The sequence below is a fragment of the Drosophila albomicans genome, chromosome 3 (genome assembly GCF_009650485.2).
Source record: "Drosophila albomicans strain 15112-1751.03 chromosome 3, ASM965048v2, whole genome shotgun sequence".
NCBI lineage: Eukaryota > Metazoa > Arthropoda > Insecta > Diptera > Drosophilidae > Drosophila > Drosophila albomicans.
In genome coordinates, this window is record NC_047629.2 from 36,654,430 (window position 1) to 36,670,061 (window position 15,632).

At 36.9% G+C, this 15,632-nt stretch overlaps 1 protein-coding gene across 5 annotated transcripts in view; it reads left to right on the top strand.

Annotated features, from left to right (window-relative positions):
• Nucleotides 1–743, top strand: part of LOC117569553 (hemicentin-1) — a 232,156-nt gene extending 231,413 nt beyond the window's left edge. For 3 of the 5 annotated variants that reach the window (XM_052005556.1, XM_034250769.2, XM_034250770.2), the window contains one exon: nucleotides 153–743. In XM_052005556.1, coding sequence (XP_051861516.1) covers nucleotides 153–305 — 153 coding nt within the window. In that variant the 3' untranslated portion in view covers nucleotides 306–743. The remainder of the gene's footprint in view (nucleotides 1–152) is intronic. The other 2 variants (XR_004572264.2, XR_007955035.1) reach the window with 1 other exon arrangement.
• Nucleotides 744–15,632: the final 14,889 nt, after the last annotated feature.

Here is a 15,632-nt window from a genome sequence, read left to right on the forward strand (position 1 = left end):
TTTTTTAACATTTACATCTACGACAGGCGTTATAGATTATTAATACCATAATGTTGCATGAACTGCGCTTTTCTAACCCCAAATTTAGACTGTTCAATGGCAAAATTAAGTGAAAGTCACACAAAATATTTAATTGCAATTCAAATTCGTAGCCATTGAATGCCGCAAACTTCGATGATGAATTCATTTATGCCGATCTCGAGAGTCAGCATTATGGGCCCATCAACTATAAGGCAGCCTCCCTCTATGCCCAGGTCAAAAAGAACAAGAAGACTGGCGCTCTGGAGGAGCAGGAGAACCAGTAAGAATCGTGTGCATTTTGGTAAATGTTTTCAACATTTTGTTATTTTCTGTTTTTTGAATTACAAAACATTTTAAATTTGATACAGAGTTTGAGCTTCTGTCTTACAGAAATGAAACTTACTTGTAAAATTGTTTAAAGCAAAATGAATAACGAATTTCTTAACTTAATACAACAAATGATAGTAATTGTTATAAAAAAAAATCTAATTAAAAATGCAAAAAAAAAAAAACGAATATAAACATAATAAACCAAATATGTATATTATATTAGGAGCCTCATGGCGAATTAAAAGCTAAACATTTTGACAGTAAAGCGAGCATTAAATGGAGCATTGACAGGTCCATTAGGTGCGAGATGTAAAAAACAAAATAACATTGAACAAAAAAACCAAAAAAAAAAAAAAAACAATTACATAATTTTTATCACTAAACACAACAAATATTAGCAGGCATTGTACTTAGCAACATCAAGCGGATAGTTATTAATTAAACAAACAAATAAGAAACCAATTAAAAATTGAAAACTAATTAACACAACACAACATAAAATCGAACAAAATAAATATGCAACTAAATATAGACACATTTTTTTTAGAAAATAATTCAAAGCAAAATCATTAACAAAATTGCAAAATTTTTTTCGTATGCTATAAAAATGAACCGCAAAGAAAAAACAAACAAAACAAATCCCAAAGGAACACAAACTTGAAAAAAACAGAAGAGAGGAAATAGCTTCGGTTAGTCGAATGCTTAATACCCTTACAGGAAATAGATTTTTTGGTTCGATAACAAAATTAAAATGCTCTGATGAAGGGTGTTCATAGTTACATGGAAAAAATACCCATCAAAACAACAGACAACAAATTAGCAGGTTGAAAAATGTAGAAGGAGAATATTAACATTAATATTAATTTACATTGTTTTCTATTTGTGTACAAAAAAGCAAGAAAATAAGGAGAAAAAAAAAACAACAAATCAACAACAACAATATAACCATATACAATACCAAAATTATTGTATTTAACATAAATAATTGATATTAACGAAACTAAGAGGAAAGAAAGAGAAAAACAAACATGCAAGTCGAATCAATTTTGTTATGCAATTTATTGTAATTAATTATAAATATAATTTATTATTAATTATGTGAAAGATGATAAAAACCAACAAATTCTATATATATATACATACATATATTATTGTATAATTATACAAATAAATGATATAAAACAGCATTTACTTGCAAATGCCGGCAAAAACAAAAGAAAACTAAAAGTAAAAGTAAAACTAAAGGTAAAGAAATAGGATTGAAGAACAACCAAAAAGTGGAATTAAATTGAAGGTAAACAACTTAGACTCAAGTACTTATATATATAAATCTATATATATATACATACACACATATGTATAATGATGATGATTGATGATGCCCCGTAAATATACGAAAGTAAAGTAAATTATGATGAAGAAAAACTAAATAAATACATTGTAAAATTACAAATTCAAAAAGTGTGTTTTCATTTCAAAGGTTTTAAAATTATTTTACAGAGAATTTTATAAACTATAATCTCTTAATTAGTGATTAGTAATATATAAGTAAGTATAAAGAAATAAAAAGTAAAACGACATTTTTCAAATTAAACAAATATGAAAGCTACAATTGAGTAATCAAAGGAAAACAGCCCGGTAATCTTCTTAAAATATACTGCAAAAAACTAAATTATACCGAACGCTACATGTGGTACATTCAAAATATACTATACAGTGCAAAATATACCAGATTGTCAGCCAAAGCCCGTTTTTGCCTATACAAAAGTATTTCTTAAATCACTTCTACAACTTTTTTCTGATCGCAACCATATTTTCAGGAATCTTAAATATTATAGTTGTTATTGTATCATATGTACCAAATCGCTCTAGCTTCAAAATTACGCTTGTTATTCGATATTTGACGATTTGCATGGGCGGAAGTCGGCGTGGCAAAAATTTGAAACAAACTTGATCTATCGAAAAAAAATTATATATCTATGTATATACATACACACATATGTATAATGATGATGATTGATGATGCCCCGTAAATATACGAAAGTAAATAAATTATGATGAAGAAAAACTAAATAAATACATTGTAAAATTACAAATTCAAAAAGTGTGTTTTGAAGTCTATAGTCTATAGTCTCTGACATCTAGGTGCTCATACGAACGGACGAACAGACGGACATGGCTTGATCGTCTCGGCTGTTGACGCAGATCAAGAATATATTACTTTATAGGGTCGGAGAAGGCTTCTTCTGCCTGTTACATACATTTACTGCAGGCACAATATTGTAATGCCCTTCTCCCTATGAGAAGCGGGTATAAAAAATAGTCAAAAGACAATATTTAATACTCAACCATAGAAAGGGAAAGCAAAACAAAGCATTGTTGATGTCAAGGATAAATCATTTCGATATTATCTGCAGTTAACCGGAAATTTAGCAGAAGCATTGCGAGCTGCAGCTTCGCTTGCATGTAAATTGCAAAACAAGTTGAATTCCTTTCGCGTGGCTCGAAATCAAAAGCGAATTTAGTGCCAATTTTTGCATATTAGTTGGCCCAATCGAACGTGTCTCTTTTCCTCTTTCTACTCTCTCTCTCTCTCATGGCCACACACACAAATAGAGGAGGAGGAGGTGGCAAGTTGCATGTGGCATGCAACTGCTGCTCGTTTTTATGCTCCGACTCGTTCTCTGACGTTGCCGTGTGTCATTTCCGTGCAACGTAACTGAATTCGGTTATTGCTTCCTGCGGCGTTGCAGCACTGTCATTTCCGTAGCTGCCAAATACACACGCATGCACACACACACACTCTGGCACACAAACGCACACAGGTGCAACGAAGTCGAGGTCATTTGACAGCGATTTCGCTTCTATTAATTGACGCTTCAAAATTTAGGTAAATTTGGCACATCGATGCGAATTTCATATTTGTTTTAACTCTAAAATAAAAGTTGGCGATGCACTTTTGTTGCACTTCCGCTTACACACATGTAAATACACATACGTGTATATAAAATAATTTTCCACATTTACAGCTGCGAAAAAACCGCATTCATTTCCGCAATTTCATTGAATTACATTTAATTTTTAATGCGCTTCTTCAATTGCAATTCAGCTCTTAACTGAATGATGGAGAGTAGAGTGTGTGCTGGAATGTGTGTGAAGTGAGCGCGCGGTTTGGCTTTGTTTCTAATTAGAATTTCAGTTGACAGTTGACCCCGAATCGCAAAAGCGCAAATAATAGATGGCAACATAATTGAGTGGCATTTGATTATTTTTCGCTATAAAGTATTTTGCTGTTACAATTATGTGAAAGCAACTTATTAAGTGCTCTCGAGTGCAGCTGCCAAATGCCAAAAACCTTTTGTACACAAATTTTCTAAACAATTACGTGCCTAGTGAGCTCATAAAAACTCAAATACCAGAAAAAACATGGCAGGAGTAGGAGAAGGCAATTACTAATTGCCACACTGGGGCAGCATTTGGCAACCCTGACAACCCTGGATCAACTAATGGCCGAAATTCGCCTTTGCAATGACCCCTAAATAAATGGACAACAGCAGGACAGCAAACAAAACACCTGCACAGATGCAAAGGACTAACTTTTTGTCTCAACTTTACCGAGAGTGTGTGTGTATTTGTGTGTGTGTTGGTGTCCCTTCTAATGACATGTTGCAGTGGCAGACAGCAGGCAGCAGCTGCAACAACAAAAACTATACAATTTTTAAAAGCAAGAACAAAAGCCAATGGCAATGACTGCTCTGTCTGCTGTTAATGGCGCCGAAAAGTATGCAAAACAAACAGCCAAACAAACAAACAGACAGAAACAGCAACAGAATGCGAGAGTGAGACAGGCAGATAGACAGACAAAAAACGAGAGAAGGACATTCAGGACAGACATTCGTAAACCAGAATGGAACAGAGTCTAGTAGAGTCGAGTTGAGTTGAATCGAGTTGAGTTGGCGTGGAGTACATGACATTTAATGGTGCCAACTGTTGTCGAACAATAAGCCTCCTTTTGTGCCCCTTTCCTTTCGTCCTTTTCGCTGTCTGCTCTTAGTTAGCCCACTCGGTCATTGTGTCAGTTTGTCAGTTACTTTGTTCTGCTTGCAACACACCAGCAACAACAACTGCTGGCAACACATTCATGCTTCAGTTGAACAACTTTTTTGGAAACGCAAAATAATGCAGTTTTAAATTAAAGTCCACTTCGATTAGTTGCTGCTGCAGCTGCACATTCAAGTGCCTGCCCTGCCATGTCCTGCCATGTCCTTCACATCTGTTTGGCTTGCCAAGAAAACAAACCGCCTGCGCATAAACTTTACCAACTAAAACAAAAGCCAACTGTCTCCGGGCTGTCAACTCTGCTGTGCTCTTCTCTGCTCTGCTCTGCTGTGGTGTGCTCCAGGTGCTCTGACCTGGCTTGTCTCTCTCGCTCTCTCTGGTCACATTGCCGCAGGAGATTCCACTTCATCTTCTTCTCCATGTGCTCTCATCTCATCTGGGTCATCTGGCAGCAGCAGCAGCAGCAGTTGCTGTCTCTGGGTTACGAATAGTTCATTCTGCAGCTGACAATGAATCGCCAGCTTACACATCGCATTTTGGTTTATGTAAACCGATTTCGTGCTGGCAATTGCACTCGACAAAATATTTAAATCTTTATTGAGGTGTGCTAAGAAATTGCTGGATATTTACCCAAAAGTTAAAAGGTTTCATGCTTTTTTTTAATTGATTGCAAAATTGAGTTCAAGAGCATTTTTTGTTGAAACTTATCTGTCCATAAATTTTAAAGACAAACGAAAAGTTCTTGATTCATTTTCGAGAGTAGCAAAATATTTCATAAACATAATTTAATTCCACCATTTCTACTAATGACTTCGTGGTCAAAATTTTCTTCTTAAACAGATTTCGATTTTACAAACAAATTCTAAATGTATAAGTTAATAGAACTGGAATGTATTAAAATGTAACCTTTTTCCAATATTTAAAAATTTAAATTAAATAAAAATATTTTAGTAGCTAAATTGAATTAATTTCCATTAAATTTTGTTTAGTTAATTTTACTTCATTATCTAAAAAACAGCTAAAATAAGTTGTTTGGTTAAGCATTAGCGTTCTTAATTTGTCAGCCTCTTTTATGATATTTTCCTTGGCCACTGCAGTTTGAATATTGTAATTTCGATAAATCGACTATAGAATTTCGTTCGTACCGGTCGTGCAGCTTCAACTAACTATTATTACTTATTGCAATATTATAACGTTTTGAACAACGTAGAACATACATATTTTAACTAACTTTCGTGTGTTTTACTTGCTACTAATAACTGTGAGAAAAGCTCTAGAACTCTACATAAGCATAAAGTTGTTAACTTACTTCATAAAATATGCATAGCAATTGAAATCAACAAATTTATAAGTTTAAGTTTTTTCCCCACTTTTATATATTTCTAAAAAATATGAAAGATGTTTAACATAACAAACTATGTAAAAAGCATGCTAAAATATGTGCAACTGCAAATATATTTTGTAATGCGATAAAGTCAATTGTTTGTGTTGGCTTAAAGTTGCCGCAGCTTTGTGTTGCGTGTTGGCGTACAACGGTGCGTATGATTTGCATAGTTGTAGCTGCTGCGAGTTGTACGTGAGCTGCAGCTGGAATCAGCCTTGAGGCCATAGTCAGCAACAACTGTAGCAGCAACAGCAACAGCACGCACATAAATTATAAGCACTAGACTATGCTGCAAGTGGAAGTGCAACTACAACTAGACTGTGATGCAACACAAGTGAACGTAACGAAATGTTGCGGATGGTTGCTTGCTTCGATATGGCATTGCTGTCGATTCGTGAATGCCAAAATACAAACTCTCATAATTTCCATGTCAGTCTGCCTGATTGACGATGACGAAAACTACGCTGACGACAACGTCGATGTCGATGTCGATGTTGAGTACGATGATGATGATGACGAGAATGGCAATGGCAATGGCTGCAATCGAAGCAGCAAAAGGCAGAGCTCTAGAGTTCACTCGCTTTTCTAGGTGGAAACACAGAACAGTGAATGAGGGGGGCCAGCCTAGAGTAGCATTTTTGGAAAGCAATGACACATTTTGATGGCACAACAATCACAATCACAGGCAAAAGCAAAAGCAAGAGCAACAGCAGCAGTGGTGACTGCAACTGTTGCAACTGCTGCTGTGCGGAAGCTGTTGCAGCATACAAAATGCCAAAAGGTGAGCGAGCAATTGCACTGGGAGAACCGAGCACTGAGACTACAGAATGCGCTGGGGCAGACATTGAGCTGCAGCGGAAGCAAAAGAAAGCAGCAAACGAACTTACGACAACATGCCACACACACATATCGAATGTTGCATGCCATCTGAGCTTCATATCGTATTAAATACAACAGGTAGCATGCAATATTCAAGTAATTATCTACAGCGTAAAGATCAAAGCTGACTTATTATTCGCTGCTTTAAAATATTGTTATCAATAACTAACTCTCTTCTCTTTACTTGAAGTTTGCTTCTTTACTACCTGCTTGAAGTGTTGCCTGTAAGAGTTGCTCTCGTCGTGCTCAACGTTGTCATTATTGTGTACTGTTGTCCTTCGACATGAACTGCTGCTTCTGCTGCTGCTGCAGTGAGTTGCACAATCAAAGTTCATTTGCAATGTTTGCGCATAGATTCGAAATGCCAAACGGTGCCTCAATCAGAAACTTTCCGAACTACTTGCAATGAGTTCCTGTCCGCCTGACGTTGACCAAAGTTTCTCCCTCTCTATGTCTCTCTCTCTCTCTCTCTCTCTCTGTCTCTTGAAAAATTGAGCCAAGTTTGCTGTGTCTCCTGTCTGGCGTGGCAAAACTGTTGTTGCTGCTGCAGTTGCTGTTGCTTCTCGTCTCGTTTGTTGCGCTTTGTTCTTTCGTGTTGTGCAAGCGCTGACAAGCTGATTGCGGGGCAATATTCAATGGCTGCCACATGAGCAAAAGAGCGGACGGCAATGGCAATAATTTTGATATGGCTCGCATGTTGCGTTTGTTGCCCCCAACTGAATGATTTGTGCCACAACTGTGGCATCGAATCTTAAATGCCTATTAATCAGATGAATACCAGTTCGAAGAATGCATTGGGAATGAAAGCTTAGAAGTGGAAGCATTTAGCATTATTATCATAGTTGCAATACAACTTTTATGTGAATTAAAAATATTAAAAATTCAATAATAAAAATACAAATAAATAAGTATTCCATAGATGAATGCGCTTGTCATTTCTATAATATTTACATTATAAATATCTTGAATGATATATTTGATATTACTGTATAATTTACTTATTCATTTATAGCATGCTTTTTATTTTGAGACTCTCTGAATAAAATATGAAATTTAATACTAATTTATTTGCAAAAATTTGTCAATAAATCTTAAGTATTTTAACATTTGAAATCATAAAATAAATGATTGTTAACTGTTCAAAAACATGCAATTAAAGAAAATTCAAGTTTGTTAAAATTAATATTGGCTTCGTTTGACGTTTCTATCTCAAACTATTCGTTCGCTTGCCTTTGTTAAAACACAATTGGCTTGTCTTTTGTCAGAATTCTTTTAGCCAACTGTCGGACAGAACTAACTGACATTTTGCATTGGCTCCGTCAGCTTTTTGGTCGCTGACAGGTTGAAAAGAACTTTTGACACTTAATAAATGATGGCCATAGGCTGAATGCCAGCCTGCTACTGAGCTAAACGTGAAACGAGTCTCTAATTGGAAATAATCATGACTGACAAGTCCGCTTTGAGTTCCGCTTATAACTAGCGTTGGTACTCTGTAGTTTTATGTTTTTTTTTTTGTTTGTTTTTTTAATTACAAACAAATATTTGCACATTAAAAGCCGCTTGAGTGGAAAACCTTAATTAAACACTTGACTTCTGCAGCGGTTTTACTCTCGTTGTGAAAAGGCGTTTGGCAACTATGGCAACTATTTTTCAATTCTGCAAAGACCCCCGTAAAGAGCGACCTCTCCTCCCAACAAAGTTTTTCCAAGCTTATGTGTGTGAGTATGTGTGTGTGTGTTGAAAAGTCGAGCGAAAAACTACAAAACAGTTCAGTTCCCAGATGATGAGAATAGGACGGCAGCTCGAGCTGCCGTTGCTGCCGTTGCTGCTGATGATGATGGCACTTAACAGCAACACATGACGTCGACAGCAATAGCAACAGCAACTAGGATGACGTCGACGCTTGAATTAAATTTTATTTTCATTTCAACTTTCGTGTTATAGGCAAAGAGCCAACAGCCAAGGCAACTTTGTTAATTTATTTAAGCAACGTTCTCATAAGTGTACGTTATATACGAAAATGTGTGTGTGTGTACACATCTGACGGATGTTTCTGTCATTAAGCAAAACTTTCGTCAAAGCATAAAATTTGCTGTCGTTTCACAGAGAAAAAGAGAAGGCAGACGGCTGCAGCAATAAGCGAGAGAATATGTGTCTGTGGGAGAGGGTGCAGGATATATTTTTACTACTTATAAGCACTGCGCTTTGGCATTTTATGCTTTTGCCTTTTGCTGCATTAAAATGGAACGTGTTTTAATGCAGCAGCTCGACTCTCTCTTTTCCTCCGATGCCACAAAGCTGTAGCAGCAAAAGAAGACAAGCTTATAAATACTTATGAAGTGTTCAACAGAGACTGAGACCGAGGGAGAGAGAGAGAGCAAGAGAAATGCATAAAAGTATTGCTAATACGCTTGGTGCTTTGTGAGAAGATTGTCAGGGATGCATTAAAAGTCGTAAACATCGTCAGATAAAAAGACTAAAAGAGAGGGAGAGGTGAGGAAGGGACAGTAGAAGCTGCTTAACGAGTGCTGGATAAGCGGAAAAGCGCAGTATCAAAAGGTAGTTAAAACTGCGACACACAAATCTTCAAAGGAAACTCAACTATTTACTTTGAATGTTTCTCTCACTGCTTGGCAACTTTGGTCGATTTATGACATATGAAATTATTTCATATTAATAACTAAGTTTTGTTTCATATTGCAACACTTTTGGAGTGCGATACTCGAGGATATTAATACAAATACGATTTAATAAAAATTTATATATTAACTCAATTATTAGGTTGTCTTTTTAAATAAATGAATACCTTCGAAGTTTATCCTTTGAATTTAAAGGATAATAAAGGTAGCTTAAAAATATCTATGTTATGTCTTCAGTAACATATCAGTTATTATAATTTCGCTTATATGAAGTATGTATTTATATTTTGTGTTTCATTTTATGACACATATTTGTGAAATCAAAAAAGATTGATGCACCTTAAATTCAAATAATTTCAATATAAAATAGGTTAGGTTAGGTTATAAATGAAATGCAGAATAAATTATATTTATTTAGAACTCATATAATTGTGTTTTGAGTTTATTTTCATAATATAATATTAGTAATTCTAATAACTTCAATTTAAAAAAGGTTAGGTTAGGTTATAAATGGCATAAAGAATAAATTCCATTTATTATCGAAGGAATCCATTTAACTGTCTTTTGATGATTTCAAGACTGTGTGCTTCATTGACTAAATATTTAATTATGCCAAAAAAGTGTCCCAACTCAATATTTAATCACCGAAATTCTTGTTAACAATCAATTGAATTATGAAGAAGCTCTGTTGTGCCGTTCTCAAAGTCAAAGTCAAAGTCAGAAACACTACAAAACTTGGCGACAAGCATTGAATTGCCAAATATACAATAATAACAATAATAATGCGAATAACAATAAGCGCAATGTGTAGGCATTTCTTTATTTCTTTTATTTAATTGTGAAAATCAAAAAACGGCACAAGGTCAAATGGTCATTGTGTTCTTCTTCGAATCGAAGCCAAACAAGTCTAAACAACGTGCTCCACAAAAGAAGGCATCAAAAGTAAAAGCCTTTGTCACGGACAGCTTCCTTCATCTCCATCTCCATTCTCCTCTCTTCCCACTCTCTGAGCTGTTCCCTGCTGTCGTCAGAGTGAAAACAAACCGCTTTACACTTGAGCAACATTTATTTTTCCGTTTCATTTCACGCGTTTCAGTTTCATTATGCCAGCTGTCAGCGGCAGCCGCTGCGTGTAACGGTTTTCTGTTGCCATTGCTGTTTCATTTTTCACACCATTCGCAATGCGACGCACGTACGCCACGCCCCCTTGCCGCGCCCCCTTCTAACCACAGCAAACGGCACAAATGCTTCCTTTATGGACACCCTCAAAGGAGACCTTTTGCCCCCATTTAAATGATATGCGGCGCAGTTTTTCTGGCTCATTGAAGACCGCAAAGGGAAAGACCAAAAAACACCGAAAAAAAAATTAATTTGAAAACCCGTCAATTAGGCGAGAGGAATGGGAAACCTGCCTTAAAGCAGATTTGAGTTGCCAAAAAAAAACTGTTGCCCAATTTTTTGTTGTCATCAACTATTTTTCAATGATCCAATTAGTTTGGCCGATTTCGCTCGCTCGCAGCCGACTGTCAGTTGTCAAATGACCCAATTTTCCATTTGCATTTCTGGAATCTGATTTGTTTTCGTCACCGTCACTGCATAATTGATGGATTGTCTTGTGGGCTGACCCTCAACGAGGTCAACATGGACTCCGACGACATGTCGTCTGCTTCATTTTGTTTCTCATTTTTTTTCAGATGCTGCTTTTGCTTTTACTGGGATCACAACTAATAAATAATAAATCAAGCGTTAGACAGTCACAGCCAAAAGTTCGGCTGCTTTGCCTAAATGTCATCGAAAGCTGCGAAAAACATACTGAAATTTTAATGAGACTTCTTTGATTGATAAAACCCCAAAAGTGCCAGCATCCGAAAAGTTATAGTCGCTAAGGGAAAGTCCATTGGAATGTCCTTCAAATCAAAATAGAGGCATGGCAGTTGTAGTTATAAATAAACTCAGTACATAAAAGTATTGAAGAATTGAAGAAGTATTTGCTAGATCAAAGCAGAGTCACAAAAAAAAAATTTTAATCAATTAAAAAGTATTTTTGAAAATTAAATCTTTCCAAATTGTTTGGATTTAAAATCAACCAAATATCTCTTCATACTTCATAAATATTAAAGTTTACTCAAAAAGCTGGGATCAATGAAATAAATAGCCTCTTCTGTATGCTGCCAATCCGCCTAATGTATTTATGATTGGCAGCAACTGCTTTGATTTTCTTCAACATTTTCATTTTTCGTTTTCAATTTACTACAAAAAATACCGAATTTATTTCAGCTTTAGCTGCAGGCTTTCAAATATGGAAAGACCCCAAAAAGACTAAGTAAATCACACTTGAGCCTAGCCAAAAATCTCTGGTTGTCTTTCAATACGAAATCAAATTCAATTATGTTTGTTGCCAGCCGATTGGCACTCAACTCAACTCAACTCAACTCTTTCGTTTTCATTTTTTTCTTATTTTTATTTACAAGAGCAACGATTTGCACAAAGCAAATCTCCAGTTGGAAACAATTCCCAAATAGGAGCACAAACAGCATCGACTCAAATCCTCTGACTCAGTCTCAGCTTGAGCTTCATCCTCACACTAATTACAATTCTCGAATGCCCAAAAGGCGATTTCCCTCTCAAAAAATAGAAAAACAACTGCCAAAAATCCAACAAAATTGAAAAGAAATTTTTGTTGTGCAAAAAAAAGAGGCACGAGCCAAAAAAACCAAAAAAAAAATTGGAAAAAGGTCAGTCAGATGCTGTGTGTAAGGACACAATTTTCCGCTACACCTGCGCTGAATGAAGACCCGATTCGAAGCCCCTCGGGTGCAGCTCTTCACTTCTCTTCCGCTTTCACTCTCTCTTTCTCTCACTCTTTCTGCGTCTCTCTAAATACCATGCTTAGCGTTGGGTCCATTCCCCATTCTCCGTCCAACATCATCGGCTTGTCCCTGGCGAGAGTGCAGTTTAATTGACAGTTGAAAACGTTGCTCAAAGCTGCAAAACTCACTTCAAAGGATGCCGCGAAATGCAGCTACCGAAAAGGGACCAAAAAAATACAAGGGAGGCCCATCCAACTATCATATGCCATTGTCTAGGCTTTGCCAGCACTCGCTGTTGAGTATTCACTCAATCTACGAAAAAAAGCGAACAGTAAAAAGAGTAAAAGTTATGACAACAGCAGCTGGTGTGGATGGGACTTATTACGAGTCTGAGAACAATTAGCAATGGACAGCGACTACATGAAATTAAGTAAAAGCTACTTGAAAGCTCTTCAAAGTCGCTTAAAGCTTGGCAATTTGTCGAATGGAGAGTTGCAGTTGCTTGTGCATATTTTTTTATTATGACGTTAGCTTTTTTATGGACGAGCAAGTAAATCCGCAGAAAAGAATTATCGAATTGCTTCAACTTCAAAATTTCCAATTCTCAAGCTCAGAGGGCAATGAAACCGTTTGAAATTTTTAAGAGCTGCTAATAAAACCGAAGCCGAAGCAGTTGCCGTTGCATTTGGAATTGGAGTTAGAGGTGGGGTCGAAGCCACAGAGCTCGTTTGTGCTCATCTGAGCAGCTAATAAAAATGCCAAATGCAGCATTTTTACTATGCACTATAAAATACCAGAAAATATCAGTGCCATCGCGTGAAGAGAGAGAGAGAGAGAGAGAGTAAGGAGAAGGGGAAAGGGAAGCTAGTCGGACTTATAGACAGTAAGCTGCTCGCCATGAACGTGCGCATGTAAATCAATGTAATGGTCGCTTTTATGGTACAACCATAGAGTTTTTGTTCGACAGGTCCCCCCCTCCTGCCACTCCTTTAACATTTCCCCTTGCCGTACTTTAGTTTCGGTAATACAATGAGAGAGAAAACGCAGCGCGTTGCGGTGACAACAACTGAATGAAAACTGAATCATCCATATCATTATGTTGATGCAGCTTCAGTTTCACAGAACGCACTTCGTTACGTGTTTGCGGTGATAAAGTGGATAAAAGGGAGAGATAGGGAGACAAACAGCACTTGGAAGGTGGTTAGCGGTTGCAGTAACAGCCAATAAATCTCTAGCTAAATGCTCGAGAAAAAACTTTACGGCCAAACCGTGAAAGACATTTCCCATTGGCCGAAGATAGAAGAGCAGAAGCATCACAAGAAGAAGGATTCGTAGCGCATTTTTATGGTTTAAATACTTTGCGCCAAACTTGAAATAATGCAACGTCTTCTCACCTCAACCCCTTCTCAACCGACAGCACATAAAAACGAAAACGAAAACGATGAACAAAAAAAGAAAAGAAAAAAGAAACTAACAAAAAATCAGAAACATAAAACAAAAAGCAAAAAACGCGCCCAAAATCTGCAGGCAGCTTAAGTGGATTTTACGCCAAGCAGCGATCCCAACTGCCCCTAGCCTCCTGCTCTCCATTGCTCCTCCTCCTCTGACCCATCGCAGCATGCAACAAAAACACGCAAAAAGTTTTGTTCGTTTTTTGTTGTTTTTTTTTATTTTTGGTGGAACAGCGGCTTCCACGGTAAATCCTTATAGATAAAGAGCGTTTTGCACTTGTCGAAAGCGCAGAGCGCCAAAAAGTATGCAGTAAACTTTATGAAAATTCTATTACATTGTTTTTCACTTTCTCCACGGGGACGGTGGTAAACTCGTGGAAATCAACTAAAACACCAAGCCAAGTAGCATATGCAAAGCGCCCAGCTGACAACTTGAGCTAGATGGAAAGGGGTTCCTGACTGCCTGCCTGCTGCCTGACTGGCGTACATCGCGTATACGCAACGTCTTAAAAATTGGCAAACTTAACTTTTGCAACGCGGGCGCGCACTGTCAATTCAACACACACAGTGTTGCGAAGAGAGCTTTGTACTTCTCAAGGGGCTAAATGATGGGCACAAAACGAAGCCGAGCATTAAAAGAGTGAGTTGAGATTGTTTCCACTTCCGGCAGCAGCTGATGCGACCACTTTGATTACACTTTTCCGCAACAAAGAAAAGGCGAGATCTACAATTGAATGAGAAATAAAAAAGTGCTTGCACAGTGACTAAGCATGCACCTGACGTGTAACATTTTGTCCTTGAACATGAATAATTTTTCTATTCACAGTTTTGACAACTCATAAATCAAATCCTGGATATGTTTCTCCCTATGAAAGTGATTAGCAATAATCTACTTGAAATACTCCATCTTCTATTAAGGCTGTTTAATGAAATGTAAGAAAAAAATATTGAATTAATATTAAGTAATTTTGTAATATAATCTTAAATAATTTTAACGTGTTCTTATTGTATTCTATTTTCGAAACAGCAATTTATTTATAGTTAACTAATCTAACTTTCATATTTCAAACTAATTTTAGGACTTCTGCCTACAAACTTTAATAGTTTGACTTTAAATTCTTAATAGAAATTATATTATATGACAAAACCAAGCAACTCTTTTATAAGGTTAAAGCATTTACAGACCAAAATTATATCATAATGATAGTTCATATTTTAATTAGATAAACTCATTACAACAATAAATAAATTTAGTTTTATTGAAATTGTTATTTAATTTTTTAGCTTAGCTATGTAGAAATTAAGCCATTTTATTTTCTCAATCAATGCTCAATTAATTGACGTCGGCGTACGTGGCGTATGCGTAACTTATGCAACCGCAACAAAGTCTCGGCGTCCTTGCTGCTCCCAGAAAAGTCAAAGTAAGCCAACATGAAGTTATTTTTGGTTGCCACCGCCACCGTCACCGCATTCTCATCCGCATTCAGCGACAAAGTTTGCCACGAGGCAACTAAAAACTGCACTGAAAGAGAGTGAGAGGGAAATAAGAAGACAGAGAAAGCAGAGGAGAAAGTCGCGTGTTGTCTGTTTTGTCCGTTTGTCTGCATCTTCATGAAGCCAAACTCATTCAGGCAACAAGGACAACTTGCCGTTTGGCTTTTCCAAATGAAATTTTGCGGCTTTTGGGCGGCAATTGGGCTGCCTAGAGAGAGGGGCGTATGGGAGTGGGGCGTGCCAGGGCAGAAAAAGAGCTGGTCTGAGGATTGTGCGCTTCGCTGCGGCTTTTCGCTTTGAATGTTGCGCATTTTTCGCACGGGGCGCTCAACAAAAGCCTTGAATTGCTCTGCCAGGCAGCAGTAACAGGAGCCACAACAGCAACAACAACAAAAACAACTACGACAATAAGAGCAACAAAGTTAACAACAAACATTGGCTACTCTGTGCCAATTTATGCTCTCAAATTGTCCTGGCTGCGACTCGACTCGAGTTGAGCTGAGTTGAGTTGAGTTTAAGGCCTGTCCGAGACAGAGAGGCGTGAATTTATTGTCAACACTTGCTG